Genomic DNA, 16846 nt, shown 5'->3' with positions numbered 1-16846 from the left:
AGTCCTTTCACTAACTTGTGATCTTTGGAGATGGCTGAATTATCCTGGATCTGAGGGCATTGTGTGTGTGTGTCTCTTTTTTTTTCCCCCCCAGATTCAAGCTTGGGCCCGGATGTGGGCTGCTCGAAGGCAATACCAGAGGCGACTGGGCCACTTCCAGAAGAATGTGAGGGTCCTCCTGCTCCCCCTGTCTCTATACTCAACCTTTACTCGTGAAACCAGGGCAAGGGCAGCCAGTGACCTTTTTTCCATCCGTGTTCATGACAGGTTGACTCTGTCATTAAGATCCAGGCGTTCTTCCGAGCCAGGAAAGCCCGAGATGACTACAGGAGGTTAGGTAAGCTGCCTGCTCTTTCTCTGCACTGTGAGTGAACTGCCTGGTCTCCTGCCGCCGTCTGTGAGTGTCCACCGGGCCAGTCTGATGGTTTCCAACCGTCAGCAAGGGAGAGAGTCACCCCACCCCACCACTTACAAAGTGGGGCCTCGAGGAGTTTCCTGGCCTTCTTGAGCTCTTTTTTCTCATTGACAGCAAACCTTCAGTATGCCTTGGGACCTGGCGTGGGCAGAACAGTGAGGAGATGTGCCCCTGCCTTTGGGGATCCCCCAGTTTAATGGAGGAGCTAGAGGTCCCCAGAGTCAGGCAGGTGTAGATATCCCTGCTGGGGCTGCACAGCAGGCAAGGGGGAGGTACAAGTCCTCCATTCTTGTCTGTGCACGAATGTCAAATGGGTGGTAACAAAAGCCACCCTGCTCACCCCAGTAACAAAAAGCCTAGTCACAGGGACAGCTCCTCTAACCAGTTTCGTTACATATTAGGCTTCAGTTATCTTCTGTTGCTATTACTAAAGCCACAAAAAAAGAAAAGGTTCTCTTTCCTCTCCCTAGAGTTCTAGCCTTCTCCCACTTTGCCCTCTCCCTGCCCGTGACCCTTCTACCTCCCAGCCTCTGTGGTACAGCATGCAGGAATCCAGGTGAGGCTAGTGGGGCATGCACTGCATTTTGTTTGTTTGTTTGTTTGTTTGTTTATGGGGAGAAGGGGGGAAGAAAGAGAGGGAGTGAAACATAGATGTGAGGGAGAAGCACCAAGCGGGGCCGAAACTGCAACCCAGGCGTGTGCCCTGACCGTGAATCAAACTGGCAGCCCTTCACTTTCCTGGACGATGCCCAACCAGCTGAGCCACACTGGTCAGGGTGGGGCATGCATTTGAGGAGGTCCTTCTGGGCTCCTCTTGGCTCCTGTCCAAAGTCCAGAAGCCCAGCCTTGGAGGTCCTCCTCCTTGTTGAGAGGTGGACTGATGGTCCGTCCCTAGGTTCCCCACTGGCTCTTGGATTCCTGAAAAAGTTGGCCCTTTTCCTTTCTGGGCCTGAGGTCACACTCCTGGGCTCCAAGTTGAATATACTGTTTGGGAGTCAGTCATCTTCTTCTCCTCCTCAGTCCCTTGTTTCACCCTGTCCTACCTTCGGGGGCGCGTCCTGTTCCCTCTGGCCATGGACGCTCAGCCCATCTGTTTCCAGACAGCCAGCTGCTTTTCCTCCTTACTTTTCCCCAGCCTGGCCCTTACTACTTTTTCTCTTTCTGTATGCTAATAACACTGTCCTTGCTGTCCTTTGTCTTCTCTTTCCTTTCTTTAGTTTATAGTTTTCCTGAAAGAACATTCTTTTTTTTTAATTTAAGGGTTTTGTTTTTGTTTTTGTTTTAGAGAGGGGGAGGGAGAGAGAGAGAAAGGCAGAGAAACATCAATCGACTGCCTCTCACATGCCCCTGACCAGGAATCATCTAGCAACTTTTTGGTTTGCAGGATGAGGCCCAACTCACTGAGACACGCTAGTCAGGTCTAAAAAACTTGCTTTTCTCAGTTCTGTCTCCCACTTTTATTATCCCAAGCTCTCCTCAGCACTGCCACTTACTAGCCATGTGGCCCTAGGCAAGTTACTTGACTTATTTGTTGCCTTGGTTTTCTCATTTGTGAAATGGAGATAAGGACAGTACCTGTCTTGTAGGGTTATTTTGAGGGTTAAATGAGGTAATGTACTGTATTTCAAGATGCCTTTAGTTGTCTTCAATTCTACCATTCTTCACTTGTCCAAGACCCACCCTGCATGCAGCAACCAGATTAATCCACAAAACCTGTCCACGTGATCTGGTCCCTCTCCCGTGTAAATCCTTTCAGTGAACCCCATTGCCCTGGGTAGAAGTCTAGTCTCCCAACCACAGCGTCCAAGGCTCTCTGTGGTCTGGCCTCTGCCTGTACCTCTGGCCTCACTGCCCCCTGGCTTTGTCCCTCACCACCTGAACCCTCTGCACTGCACTCCAGACATGATGGACTTCTGGCGCCTCCTGAAACAGCACCCATGTTCGCTTGCTTTTACTTTTCAGACATCAGCTTGAGAGCCTTACCTCCTCCAGGAAGCCTTTCTTCACTCCCCAGGAGGGTTTGGGTGGCCTGTTTATGTTTCCCCGAAGGTCCCCATGTTTGTGCCTCTGAAAACATTAACTGCACTGTTGTGAATTGTGGTTTCTTTGTCTAGTTCTCTTACTGGACAGGGCCTCATTTTATTCATTGTTCAAATCTGACTCTTTCATTTATCGCTAGCTGTGTAAATAAGTCAAGTTGCTTACCCTTTCTGTGCCTCAGTGATTTCATCAGTTGGTTTTAGTGTACTGACCTCACGGGGTTAAGTGTGTAAAACAGTTTCTGTCCCCTACTGAATATTATATGTAGTTTTGTTGCTATTCCATGTAGCTTTGCTCAAATACCCATTCCAAAAGTGATTCCTGGAGAAAGCCATCTACCTCTGACCTCCCTGTATTATAAAACCCACTGGGCATCCCTTCCTGTGCGTCTGCGCAGGTGCCCCTGACAGGGGTTGTGTGAGGAGTAGGTAGGGTTGAGTGGAGGCTGTTAAGTGGAGGTGAACTTGGGATTTGGCTCAGCTAGAGTAAGTAGTGAGTCAGAATAGGAGGGCCAGGGGGATCATCTGAGGGAGCTAGGGCTCTGACTTTGGTGTGGAAGTCACTGGGATAGGCCTCAGTTGGGGTCGAATCCACAGGCAGGGAAAGGACAGCTCTTATGTCATACTTGGTTATAAGATAAGGCGTTCAGGAACAGGACTGGGTGGGAGGCTGCCCATTGTCCTCCACCTACAAGCACAACCAGCTAGAAAAGGACTGGTTTGGGGGCCTGCTGGCCTCAATCAGAATGGGGACGGGGTGGGATAACAAGGGTAGGAGGTGGGCGACGAAGCCTCTGATGAGGGCACGTCTAATCCTGATGCTTCTTCCCTTGCTCCCAGTCCATACGCCCCATCCCCCTCTCAGCGTGGTATGCAGATTTGTCCACCTTTTGAATCAAAGCCAGCAGGACTTCTTGGCTGAGGCAGAGCTGCTAAAGCTACAAGAAGAGGTGGTCAGAAAGATCCGGTCCAACCAGCAGCTGGAGCAGGACCTCAACCTCCTGGACATCAAGATTGGCCTGCTGGTGAAGAACCGGATCACCCTGCAGGTGAGGGGCTACCGGTCCACCCTCTCCCCCAGATCCAGCTGCTTCTGAAGCAGTGCTGCTGGACATTCTCTGGTTGCTAATCCAATACTTTTAAATGTCTTGATTTCATCACCTGGCTCAGGTCCCTAACCTAGGTGTCCTCTTTTATTCTAGTAATACATTGAGCACTCGTGACACAGTAGAAAGAGCACTGACATAAAATTGAAATGTCTGGCTCTGCTGATTCTTAGTGGTGGTTCTATGGGCTGGTCATTTAACTGCAAAGTCTGTTTCCTCATTAGTAAAGTGGAGATAATGAGGGAGCCCACCTCACCAGACCAAATGTAGAGATGGATGCGAAAGCTCCTTAAACTGTAAGTTACCACACAAGTATTCAAGGACTGGGTAGAAATGTATCTCCACTTAAATCTGTGCAGCAGTCCAATAAGAACTAACGGGAGCGTTTTAGATCTTGTTTCTCGGTAATTATTGTCAGTTTTGGTTCAGATAAAGTCTTGCTAAAAGTTTTCTTTTCTTTTTTTTAATAGAAGAGCTAAAAGCAAATTTACTAGGTGTTGTGTTGTGTCTCAGCCTGACAACCCAGTTCTCTCTGGGGACTCTCTGTGCGAGAGCAGGGGTGCCAGGTGGAGTTTCCGGGCAGTAGGAGGGGCTCTTCCTCACCCTAGAACTGGGTATCTCCCTTGGCTCGTGCCTCAAATACCTTCAGCAGCAGAAAGCCCTGGCTCTTCCAGGCGTTGATTTCAGACCATATGTTCTGTGCTCCGGGCTGGCCTGGGCTGGTTGTATCACCTGCTCCCCAACCTCTGCAGGAGGTAGTCTCCCACTGCAAGAAGCTGACCAAGAAGAATAAGGAACAGCTGTCAGATATGATGGTTCTGGACAAGCAGAAGGGACTAAAGTCGCTGAGCAAAGAGAAACGGCAGAAACTAGAAGCTTACCAACACCTCTTTTACCTGCTCCAGGTGAGCAGAGGACTTTGGAAGGAGATGTCGTCACCATCTCCTGAGGGTCTCGGACCTTGAGGCCTTTGTGTCCGTGCTTTTGCCTTCATGTGAGATGTCCTTTTCCATGACCCTAATGCCTTACTCCCTGAGACTGTTTCCTCCATTGTGTCTGAAGGTCTCCAGTGCCCCTGAGAAGGCGTTGACAGTGTTTCCTCCATTGCAAGTCCCCGTCAGGAAAACCTTCCTTTATCTGGTCACTAGTCCTCAAGGTGCACAAGCAGCCGTTCTCATCTCCCTTGTTGCTTGCAGACTCAACCCATCTACCTGGCCAAGCTGATCTTTCTGATGCCACAGAACAAAACCACCAAGTTCATGGAGTCGGTGATTTTCGGCCTCTACAACTATGCCTCCAACCGCCGTGAGGCCTATCTCCTGCTCCAGCTGTTCAAGACAGCACTCCAGGAGGAAATCAAGTAGGTTTTCCAGGTGCAAAGGTATGGAAAGAGTAGGTTAAGAGAGGCCACTGTTGGTACTTTCACAAGGTAACAATTTGTTGAGGTTTGAGGGTAGAAATGTAATCATCAGCTTTTCTCTGCCTCCAGTGGAGTGACAACAGGAATTGCCCTAGGACAGCACAGTGGGCGGACATGTTAGCACAAAGATGAGATGAAGGTAGCAGGACATTTTTAAGAGGAGGGACACCAGAGCAGGCTTCAAGAGCCACCATCTCAAAAAGAAAAGGCAATATTTGTCCTACACAGAAGCAGGAGGCTAGCTTCAATGACTTCTTGAACTACAGGTCAAAAGTGGAACAGCCCCAGGACATGGTGACAGGCAACCCAACTGTGGTGAGGCTGGTGGTGAGATTCTACCGTAATGGGCGTGGCCAGAGTGCCCTGATGGAGATCCTGGGCAAGGTTGTCCAGGACGTGCTGGAGGACAAGATGCTGAGCATCCACACAGACCCTGTTCACATCTACAAGAGCTGGATCAACCAGACGGAGGCCCAGACGGGAAAGCGCAGGTGAGCAGACAGGCAGAGAGGACAGAGGGAGAGCTCTCTCTCGTCAGCTGTGTCCTAGGCCTCTCGCTGGGGAAGCTTGGGTGTGCTGTGAAGGTGGCATATAAATGAGCATGCTGATTTATGAAAATATGACACCAGCCTTACAGGATGAAATAAGGTAGCTTTTCAAACCCCTCTGGTAATTAACATGGAACTGATGTAAGTGACATTGGACCTGGTGTGCCTAACATAGAATGAGCAGCACAGATGAATATGCAAGTTTGTTTAATTGCTATGTCAGTGCTTGCAAATGATATGTCAGACTTGCTGAGAGTTGGAATATGGACTCTTTATTTATAGGGGCATAGATGAATATTCAGATTTATAAATGAATAGGCAAGTGAGATAGTGAGAGAAATAGGTTGGCCTTATAGATTGGAGGCATTGCTCAAGTGCATAGGTACTAGGGAAATGGAGCCACTGAGGAGAGCAGGCAGCGCTGGTGGCGTCTCCTGGTGGCGTCTCCTGGTGGCACACAGGCTTGTGGATGAGGGACTGCAAGGCCCTGGCCCGGCTTTCCCTGTCGCCCTAATTGCGAGAGACTAGATGCAAATGGATGGTGTCCTCCATTTTCTTTGGGACTCTTTCCACAGACTCCAGGTTCGTCATTCCCTTCTGCACTCTTCCAGCTCCCTGTGGGTATTCGAGCTCTTTTTTCTTCACCTTCCACTCATGGCTCTAGTCCTCTCCAAGTCCTTTCTCTTATTCTGGCCTGATCCCCATAAGCATGCCGGGCTGCCCTTCGCAAATGAGTATGTGTGAGATGCTGTTGTTAGATGAGAGTTCAAGGGGGTGGGCTTGGGCAGGGGCATCCATGGGAGGGGCTCTGGCTGATAACCTCATCTCTCTCTGCCCACAGCCACCTCCCCTACAACGTCACCTCAGAGCAGGCCTTGAGCCACTCTGAGGTCCAGAGACGACTGGACATCTCCCTTCGCACCCTTCTTGCCACGACTGATAAGTTCCTGGTAGCCATCATCTCATCTGTGGACCAAATTCCGTATGTGCAGCAGCCCCACCCCAGCCTAGGCCAGCCCTGATGGGAAAAGCAGAGCTGTCCTGGGCGGGTAGGGCAGGGTGGGGAGGGAAATGTGTCTGGGGGTGCCCGAGGGCTTCCAGGAGATGGGTGGAGAGAGAGGGAATGAACCCTCTCCTGAAGACTGAGCTGGAGTACAGCACGCAGGGCTGTGTGTGACCTGTTAGGACAGCACTGGAGCCAGAGAAGGGAACGTTAGGTGGTTATGGGGACGTTTTATTATCTGAGAACAAATGGGGGATAATAGGACTCTTCAGTCCACAAAGTCAAAAATGAGAAATACTTCAAAGCAGTAAGCACTTTATAGTTCTCTCCTTTCTTAAAATTTAGTAGGTGGGTTTTTTAAAAAAAACAAATGGTTGAAAACATTGACAAGGTGAGCCTAGCACCTAGGTCATCATCAGCCAGCCAGCCTTCCTGGTGCTTACTGGCTGGGGGGCGAGGTGGGCACGCGGGGGAGCGAGCCGACAGAGACTGGAACTCTGCTCCCCAGACCTGGAGGACGGGGCTGCGAGCGTACAGCTAGGGTTGTCCCAGAGCCCAAAAAGGAAAGTATACAATGAGCTGGAGATTCCTGTCTCTGGCACCCTAGGAGATAGACATAGCTTTCAAACAAATTTGAAGAAGTTTGTAGGTGGCACATCCATGATGAGAATAATAAAAATAATAATAATAAGTTCTGGCATGTTTGAGTAGCACTCTACCATTACGTATCACTTTCATAGACATAATCTCCCTTGACCCTAACGAAAACCCTATGAAACTGAGAAGGCGAGAGCACTCATCCTCATCCTCTAGACCAGGGGACAGCTCTCAAAGGGGAAGAAAATAGCCTGAACCGGTATCTCTGGGTGGCAGTAGAGTCGGGACTGGAGCTCCTACCCCAGTTCCTTGTGCTTGGGCCCCGCCTCTCCCAGGCCAGGCCCCTCACAGGTGCTCCGTGACAACCAACAAGGTCTGCCACCTCGGGGCCTCCTGGGCTGTCCTTGGGCAGGGTTCTGGCTATGAGTGTCAGACACCCGAGCTACAGGCTAAAAGTGTCTCTGTGGAGAAATGCAGGGTGAATACTGGGATCTGGGGAGTCCCCAGGGAAACTATAGGGGCCAAAGAAGAGACTCTCGGATCAGGGGGGGTACTGTGTGACAGTCTAGCGTAGTTTTGGTCACTGACACAGTGCAGGAAGGAAGGGGAAGGCCCGGAGATGTCTGGAGGAGGCGTTGGAGAGCCAGCTCTAGAGGCCAGTGCTCATGCCCAGCTCTGGTGTGGCTGAGCCTGAGGAGGGAGGGGCAGGCAGGCACTCGTGACTTGAACTCTGGTAGAACCCCAGTTACTTTGCAGCTATGGGATGCGGTATGTGGCCAAGGTCCTGAAGGTGACTCTGGCGGAGAAGTTCCCTGATGCCACCGAAACGGAAATCTATAAGGCAAGTATTGTTCTTCCACCCCAGCCTCTTGGGCTTTCCTTTGCCCCAGCGTTGTCTGTGAACCCCCAGACTGAGATAAAAGGACAAATCAACCCTGTAAAATGTAAAAACACAAGAAGGAAAATATTCTCCACCATGTAAATTGACCCTGGCTTACCAGCAGGGCTTCAACTGGCAGATGGAAAGGCAACTGGGACGTGAACTGACAGAGTGGACAACCACAGACTTGTCTGGAGATCTGGGTTCTAGTCCCATCTCTTGCTCAAGTTGCTGGCCTGCTCTGGGTCTTGCTTTCTCTTCTGTAAAATGACAGCATTGTCTCAGTGATAGAGGTGGTCCTTTCCAGCCAAGTGAGCTGGGTGGGTTAGGATGGGGTTGGGGCTGGCACAGCAGACCTCAGAGCGCTTCTGGAATGGTCTCCTCTGCCCTCAGGTTGTGGGGAACCTCCTGTACTACCGCTTCCTGAACCCAGCTGTAGTGGCCCCCGACGCCTTTGACATTGTGGCCATGGCCGCAGGTGGTGCCCTGGCCACCCCCCAGCGCCACACCCTGGGGGCTGTGGCTCAACTCCTGCAGCTTGCCGCAGCTGGCAAAACCTTCTCTGGAGAGAGCCAGCACCTGCAAGTCTTGAATGATTATCTGGAGCAGACACACCTCAAGTTCAGGTCTAGGGTCCTGGCACCCTTGTTCCTCCCTACCCCCTTTTTCTCCTCATCTTTTATTTCCTGCTTCTCTCTGGAACCCATGAGGAAGAGAGGCATGGGCTGAAGGGAATAGTTAGTGGGCTGGAGGGGAGATTACTGGAAGGACTCCCCAGTGGAGATAAGAGGACTATGGAAGTGGTTTGAGAGAACCGGGAGAGAGATGGGGCAGGACGGAGGGGTGGGAGCTGAGGCTGGAGAGTCGGGGTTGGCTTGAACAGTCAGTCACTGGAGGGGCCAGAGGAAGGACTGTGGGGACACAGCGCTGTGGGGTGCTGACCTGCCCCGCTCTTTCACACACTGTTCTGTGGAGACAGGAGGTTCGTCTGCCGAGCCTGCCAGGTGCCCGAGCCAGAAGAGCATTTTGCGGTGGATGAGTACTTGGATATGGTGGCCGTGTCTAAACCCCTGGTGTACATCACCGTGGGGGAGCTGATCAACACACACAAGGTGAGGGACTGTACCCTGGGGGGTGCTGGGTAGGTGGGCTGGGCTCTGGAAGTCCACGCGGGGTGGAAAGCTGGCCTTCGAAGGAAGGCCTGGCTCAGGCCCTGCGTCTCCTTCGCTTTCTCCATGCTGCAGCTGTTGCTGGAGCACCAGGACTGGATTGCTCCTGGTCACCAGGACCCTCTGCATGAGCTCCTGGAGGACCTTGGAGAGCTGCCCACTGTCCCTGACCTCATCGGTGCGTGCTGGGGCCAGCTGGGCTGGCAGGGGGCCTGCAGGGAGGCCGAGGGAGGGATGGACAGGCAGGTGAGCAGGGCATGCTCACGTGCCCTTTCTGGAGTTTTTGTTCAGTCTGAAATGTGTGCTGGGAAGCTGATTACACACTTGTCCTCCCTCCCCCTCTGGCCGGAAGATGGACACTTGGACACACACTACTGTGGAGAGGGCGGGCGGAGAATAGAGAGACTCGGGACCATGATATAAATGGCTGGTTAAACCATGTAAGATAGATGTGGAGGAAGATGGACCTGTTTGGGGTCTCAAAAGTTCCCCTAACAAGGAAGGATTTCAGGAGCTATGGAGTGGGAGGAGCGTATTCTGGGGGGTGGGCAGACAGAATGGATATGTGGACAAATAGGAGAGAGCCAGGAGCTCCGGGCTCAGGGAGGTACAGCTCCCCTGCCCTCAGGGCACCCAGGCCGTGGCTACTGAGGAGGCACATGCCCAGTAGTGCGAGGGTAAGCTCTGTGGGGAACAGCCTTTCCACTGGTGCTCAGGGCAGAGCCACAGGGCAGTGTGGGAAGGCTTCCTGGAAGAAGGGCCCTAGAGCGGTGTGTCCACCACACCTCTGTTTCTGCATGTGGAAGTGTGTGCTCGTCTCTCGTATTTCCTACCCGGCCTCAGGGGGAAATGTAGGTGCGGACGGGAGCGTGGATCTGAGCAAACTAGAAGTGTCCCTGACACTTACCAACAAGTTTGAAGGGCTGGAGACAGACGCTGATGATACCAGTGCCCGCAGCCTACTTCTGAGGTGAGTGAGAGTGGCCTGGCCCCCTGCCAACCTGAGCTTCTGGGATCTTGGGCCAGTCAAATGGCCTACACTGAAGTGGCCATGCCCCCTGCTTCCTGGGCTCTTGTCCTTCAGGAAGTTCTCCCTGAGGCCTAACTGGCATTCCTCTTGTTGCCATCTCAGCTGTTTGCCTCCTGGCATCCTCAGCTTCTGATCTGTGTTGTAGCTGAAGGCAAAGGAATAGTTAAGATACCGGCAACAATGGGTGTGTGTGTGTGTTTCTATTTACCAAATGCTTTTCATATGCTATCATTTAACCTTAGTAACAAAGTGCTTTGTAGTTGAGGAAAGAAACTTGAGGTTAAGTGACTAGCCCCGAGTCCCACAGCCAGTTGATGGTGGAGCTCGAGTTCTAATCCCCTGTTGCTGCCGAGTGGTGGTCGGGAGGTGGGCATGGAGCTCGGTTTCCCCAGTTCTGCAACGGTGAGGGAGGACTCACGGAGGGAGAGGCTGCTCACCCAGGCAGAAGAGGAGCCAAATCACTACCTCGGTCTTCCTGCCAGCAAGGCAGCCCCTCCCACTCATTCACCCAGTGAGCAAGTGAGCTGGGTGTTCAGCTTCGTCTTGCCATCAGAGGCCTTACAGCAGGATGGGGCTAGGGCTGAACACACAGCCAGCGCCACCAAGAAGGAGGTGGGTGTCTGGCACATGGGCAGCTGAGAAGGGACGCCTGGGTCGGGGAAGGTCTCACAGAAGAGGAGGTACATGCTTCAACTGAAGGACTCAAAGGAAAACACTTCGAGGGAGGGCACTGTAGGCAGAGGACACAGAGGTGTGAGAGACCACAGTATGTTCAGAATGGGGTGGCTCTTTCTGTATCACAGGGGTCTCCCTCCTGGGTGGCATTCTCCTCACACACACTCCCCCTCACTCTACCACCTCCCTAGTGTCCCTGGCACCATGATGCTAGGCAGGGTCCACTCACTGTCTGCCGTCTAGCCAGTCCCACGTCCAGACCCTTCCCCTGTCCCTTACCTCTCCCCCATCACCCCCCTCTCCCTGCAGCACCAAGCAGTTGCTGGCCGACATCATGCAGTTCCACCCTGGGGACTCCTTCAAGGAGATCCTGTCCCTCCCGGCATCTGGCCCACAGGTACTGTCTCGTTCATCTCTGCCCCCTGTGCCCCACCCACGGTCTGCCAGAAGCAGATGTCTCTGCTCACCAGGAATGAGAGCTCTGGAGGGCTAAGGCCTATGTCCTTGACCCCAGAGACCCACAGGCAGAGAACAGCCCTAGCTGTGGGGAGCCTCAGGCCTCAGGGTCCTGAGACTCCACCTTCCTCCCCACTCCCCACTCAAACCAGAGCGAACTCTGCAGGGACACCAGCCCCTGGTACCAGGTTAGGTGTTGTGGGGGATGCCAAGAGAAAGTCTGGACAGACTACCTTAAAGAGCACCAAAGATTCCCTGGCTGGCGTAGCTCAGTGGATTGAGCGCGGGCTGGGAACCAAAGTGTCCCAGGTTCGATTCCCAGCCAGGGTACATTCCTGGGTTGCAGGCCATAACCCCCAGCAACCGCACATTGATGTCTGTCTGTCTGTCTGTCTCTCTCTCTCTCTCCTTCACTTCCATCTCTAAAAATAAATAAATAAAATATTAAAAAAAAAAAAAAAAAAAAAAGAGCACCAAAGGCCTGGTGCTCAGCAGAGAGGGTGGGTGCTTGGAGGCCTAGAGGCAGGGGAACGTGGTAAGTGGATGGGGAACAAGGGGCAAACCGGGCCAGCGGAAGTGCAGACTAAGCCAGGGGCTTCCTGGGGAAAAGGTGGGACGGCCAATAGAGGCATGTCGCGGCGCACAGCACGACAGAAGGGGCATGCCCCCGGATACCCTGGAGCCATCTCAGAGCTCCAATGTTGGGAAGTCAAAGCCGGTGTGTCCGGAATCCTTCATGCTGTACTTCTGTTTGGGCCTCCCTCAGGCCTCCACTCCCCTTGGTGCTCCATGAGGCCCTTCTAATTTGTGACGTCACATCTGGATGTTCCCCACAAGCCACCCTGTCTCTTGTCCCCAGAAGCCAGGCTCTGGGGGCAGTCTCCCAGTGATACCCTGAGGTACCCAGGTTTCCCTTTGTGTCTGGTACCCTGGGGCCTGCCCTGGCTGGGGGCAGAATGGTGGGGCCTGGAGCCGGAATCTCTGTCCCCCAGGAAGCAGCTCACAGGCAGCTGATGTGCCGACGCCAGGCCTGTGAGGCCCAGAACTCAGAGCTGCTTCGGCGACACCGCTCACTGACGGCTGGCTCCCTCCTGCCACTGGCAGAGAAGCAGAGGCGTGTCCTGCGGAACCTGCACCGACTGGAGAGCCTGGGGTTGGTCAGTGCCGGCGATGGCTACCAGGGGCTGGTGGACAAACTGGCCAAGGTAATGACCTGAGCCAGGGGCCGTGTGCTTGTGCGCACATGTGTGCCCTTGTGTGCGCACATGCGTGCATAGTATCGGCACCTCAAGGGCAGGCCTCTGCCCGGAAAGTGCCCACCCCGAGTTTTCACCAGCCAGGGGAAGGCCAAGAAACCTCCAAATGGTCTTCTTTGAAAGAAATGTCTTAAAATTAGGGAAGGATGTATTTATGCAACTAACTCTCTTTTACTAAAAATTAAGTAGCCTTGAAACAGTTACTCCTCAGTGGGGAAGGTCCTAAAGACGTCCTTTGAAGGCTGGGATAGCCCCCGAGATTGTGCTCCTCCTAACACAAACAGCCTTGAAATCCCCCTCTTCCTTCTTCTCCTGAAGGTTCTCACAGTGAGTTGTTCTTGGGCCTGGGTCAGGCCCTGAGGTTCTCCTGCCAGGAATGGCCAACTCCCCCTCCCTTGGTTCCCCAACCCCAGGACATCCGTAACCAGCGCAGGCACCGGCAGCGGCGGAAGGCAGAGCTGGTGAAGCTCCAGGCCACACTCCGAGGCCTGAGTGCGAAGACCACCTTCTATGAGGAGCAGGGTGACTACTACAGCCAGTACATCCGGACCTGCCTGGGCCACCTGGCCCCCGGCTGCAAGTAGGTGCTGTCTTCCTCCTGTGTGACCTCTCACCCTGCCCATGGCAACCCCTGCCCCGCTCTCCGCCAGCAGAAGACAAGCCCCGCACAGCATGGCCCTTTCCTCACTCGGGTTTTTTAATCTCCCTTGTGAAGTCTTGGGCTCAGGTGCAGCCCCTCCTTTGTCTCCCACCGGTCAGAAGTCTCCCTCGGGGTCTAATTTCCTTCCTGCCAGCCACAGAAAAGTACACTGTCTTTGGTGGCGAAGAGTTTACTGGATGAATTCTCTGGGGCCTTTTTTCAATCAGGAGTTCTAGGAAAGGGAAGAAGCAGCTCTCTCTTCATTACACTGCTGCCCAGCTCCTGGACAAGGGTGTCTTGGTGGAAATTGAAGACCTTCCCACCTCTCAGTATGTTTCTTCAGAGGGCAGAATGTCAGCCCTTCCTGTCCCATTACCTGGGGGTGGAGCTCTTGGCTGGGGGCCGGGTAGGAGGGGAGAAGAAGTGTGGTCCCTGCCTTGAGCTGTTAGGATGGTGGGGAACGCAGGACGTCTCCAGACAGAAGGTTGAAGACAGTGGGTGTAGTCTGGCACTAGAAGCCCCCAGGCAGAGGACGCTGGGAAAGATTCCCAGAGGAGAGAACATTTGACTGGGGCCGGGCGGACATGGGCGGTACGCAGAGGTAAATGGGAGAAGACAGAGCTGGGCCCTGGGAGTGATGGAGGGGAAGTCCAGGCTCTGGGTGACACGTGGCACTGACCAGGATGAGGGGCAGTGGGGGGAAGAGTGGGAATAGGACTCTGGAAAGAGGCAGGGGGCCCCATTTTGAATCCTCTTCCTGACAGCTTCAGAAATGTGATCTTTGACATCACTCCTGGAGAGGAGGCGGGAAAGTTTGAAGTAAATGCCAAGTTCCTGGGTGTGGACATGGAGCGGTTTCAGCTTCATTATCAGGTGAGAGGACATCCTTATGATCCTTCAAGACACCTGCCAGGCTTTCGGTGCTAGCTTAATGACAGGTCGACCTCAGGTGACATCAGCAGTGTTCCCCACCCAATCAGTACCTTCTGGTCCTGAAGAAAGGGGTGAGGCTCTGTGCAGCCCAAGCCCCTCTGTCCCCATGCTCCGACACAGACTCCACCCACTGCCAAACATCAGGAGAATGGCCTGGGCTGGCAGGGTCAGAAGCAGGATTAACATTTGAAGCCCTATTGCAAGTCAGGGACTTCACACGGTGTCTCCTGTAACCCTCTCCACTGCTCTGAAGCATCGTGCCTCTGTACAGGCTCTGAAGCTAGAAGGTTCAGAAGCCAGCCTAAGTCAGAGGCTGTTCAGGAAAGCAATCATTTTAAATCCAAGTCTTTTTGCTCCGCTGTTTTGCCTTTTAAATGAGAAAACTCGTTTCAGGCATGGCTGTGCTTGAATTGGCATTTGGCCAAGTCACTATACCTCTCGTGTTCCTTGGTTTCCTCATCTGTGAAGTGGGGTTTCGGTGCCCCATTGCAGTGGTCTGTGCCACTGGATGACTATGTGAGTCTCCAAAATGTTTTATAGACTGGCTGGGCCATGGTGAAGAAGCCTTAAACTCCCTTCTTTCCCTTCCCCTTCTCCCAGGACCTCCTGCAGCTTCAGTACGAGGGTGTGGCTGTCATGAAACTCTTCAACAAGGCCAAGGTCAATGTGAACCTTCTCATTTTCCTCCTGAACAAGAAATTCTTGCAGAAGTGACAGAGGCAATGAGAGTGGTGCTACCCTAGCCCTTAACTCGCTGGATGCTTTTTTTTTTTTTTGTAACCCTAATACACTATTCTGCTTCCCTGCAGACACCCAGAGCTCCCTAGCTGGGAAGAATTTGTCTACCTGGCCACAGGGAGAGTCTTTAATTGGCTAAAGTCGGCCTTGCCCCAGAGTCTGGCTGTGTGACTTTTAAGTCCCAGAACCTCATAGTTTTCCAGCTAGATGGCAGGGCATGAACCTAGGTGGGATAGAACCCTGCCCTTTGGCCTGGGAAGGCAATTGCACTTGTGTCTGCAGCTGCCCTCCCGTGATTACCCCGATATTACTGCACTGCACCTGCAGCCTTATTTCCTCTAACTTCTCTGCAGACCCCCAGGCCAGAGCCAGGCTCCCTATCCCAATCCCACTACATCAACAGTGGGTGTTCCTGCCCTGCTGCAGCCCAGGCCACCCTGCTGCTCTGACCCCTTGCACCCTCCCGCCCCTCACCCTCACACCCAGGAGGGGGCAGACAGTGCGAGGCAGTGCCCATGTGGTGTTGTGGCACTGTTACCCTCCATGGTGGCAAGGCAAGCTGACCCTCCATTAACCTCAAGTTCCACTCCTTTGTTTACGGTCTGTTTTATATGTGGATCACTAGACTATTTATTCTCTCTCCCAGCCTTACACTTTGGATTATGGTTTTAATTCTTTCATCTTTTTGAGCTCAGGAAAAGAGTTCTCATTTCCCTTGTTCAAACTGATATTTATGCCAATCTTTTATACCTTGTATTTAAAGTCACCTTAGGTCACCCCAATAAATTGAGTTTTAATAAAAAGACTCAGGGTGAAAACCTGAGAAGATGAAATGAAGTCACCTTAGGCCAAGGGCAATAGTCCCACTCATTATTTCAGCTTCGTGTGGTCCAGAAAGCGGCCTTTCCCTTTCCTCTTTCACCCTCAGGACTCTGTACCTTAGAGCTGACTCTTCCAGGCAGTTTTGATAATCTGCAGCCTTGTCTCTGCCACTGTGTCTCTTGTCCCCACATCTACCAACTTCCTGTCCCCGTTGCCCTTCTGATCGCTTTTCAATTAAAGCCATTATTACTCCACACCTATTGTTGACCCTTATTTCATTTGTGAAGAGCAGGCTCCCATGGTCTTGGACAGATATTTCCTGAGAGAACTGGGGAGTCCTTCCCACAGCCCCCTAAGCCCCCTGCCTGCCTCCCATGTAGGGCCACTCTGCCTGTCTGAGCTTGTAAAAGCTTAATGAGATGTGGCATTTATGCCTCTCTTCCCTCCCCAGGGAACAGACAGGAGTAGGAAGGAATTCTTAGGTTTCAATTCTGTTTTCATCAGCCACTCGGAAGACTAAAGCTAAAAAGAAGAGAAACCAGTCCGGGTTCTACCCCACCCATTTTGCACACATTTCCAGCAGGTTCTTTTTCTGAGCCTTGGGTGATGACACCAAAGGTGCTTGAACAGCAGCTCCTTAGATATTGCATTAAATCCCCCATCCATGAGGAAAGCAGGGAGGGAAGTTGGTGGAGGAGGGGACAGGACAGATGACTGCCCTGGTATCCGAACTCCCAAGCAGCCGGTGTTGGGCCCCCACGAGTCTGCCTGCTGCAGCCTGCCTCCCTACACTCCAGTCCATTATGTCACTCGGGTTTGTCTTGCTGTCACATTTAGTCTCAGTCACATCCTTTCCCCCCTCTTAACATGTCACAGCAAAGACCAGTATTGCCTTGCTCTGGGTGATGGTGACACACAGCAATAGATTCAAGTTTCTATACATGATCAGTCATTAAAAATCTCACAGCAAGTGACTCCAACACTGTCCCACTGTGATGCCCCCCTACAGCCACTTGGTCTTGGCCCCAAACAGCACATACAGAAATATCACAATAGCTACATTATTGAGGGCCTGTCATGGGGTGGGATATTTACATATATTCACTTTTCACAACAACT

General features: G+C 52.6%; 1 protein-coding gene across 2 annotated transcripts in view; it reads left to right on the top strand.

The window, feature by feature from the left end:
- IQGAP3 (IQ motif containing GTPase activating protein 3) overlaps positions 1-15981 on the top strand; it is a 48841-nt gene extending 32860 nt beyond the window's left edge. For both annotated transcript variants that reach the window (XM_028502698.2, XM_036015977.1), the window contains exons 21-38: positions 95-166; positions 268-337; positions 3295-3503; positions 4313-4465; positions 4757-4920; positions 5247-5471; positions 6370-6510; positions 7885-7969; positions 8402-8634; positions 8988-9120; positions 9253-9355; positions 10021-10147; positions 11192-11279; positions 12331-12543; positions 13008-13174; positions 13462-13563; positions 13999-14107; positions 14768-15981. In XM_028502698.2, the coding sequence (XP_028358499.1) occupies positions 95-166; positions 268-337; positions 3295-3503; positions 4313-4465; positions 4757-4920; positions 5247-5471; positions 6370-6510; positions 7885-7969; positions 8402-8634; positions 8988-9120; positions 9253-9355; positions 10021-10147; positions 11192-11279; positions 12331-12543; positions 13008-13174; positions 13462-13563; positions 13999-14107; positions 14768-14881 (2508 nt within the window). In that variant the 3' untranslated portion in view covers positions 14882-15981. The remainder of the gene's footprint in view (positions 1-94; positions 167-267; positions 338-3294; positions 3504-4312; positions 4466-4756; positions 4921-5246; positions 5472-6369; positions 6511-7884; positions 7970-8401; positions 8635-8987; positions 9121-9252; positions 9356-10020; positions 10148-11191; positions 11280-12330; positions 12544-13007; positions 13175-13461; positions 13564-13998; positions 14108-14767) is intronic.
- Positions 15982-16846: the final 865 nt, after the last annotated feature.

Source organism: Phyllostomus discolor, chromosome 14, assembly GCF_004126475.2.
Source record: "Phyllostomus discolor isolate MPI-MPIP mPhyDis1 chromosome 14, mPhyDis1.pri.v3, whole genome shotgun sequence".
Taxonomy (NCBI): domain Eukaryota; kingdom Metazoa; phylum Chordata; class Mammalia; order Chiroptera; family Phyllostomidae; genus Phyllostomus; species Phyllostomus discolor.
This window is presented reverse-complemented; position numbering and strand designations above follow the sequence as displayed.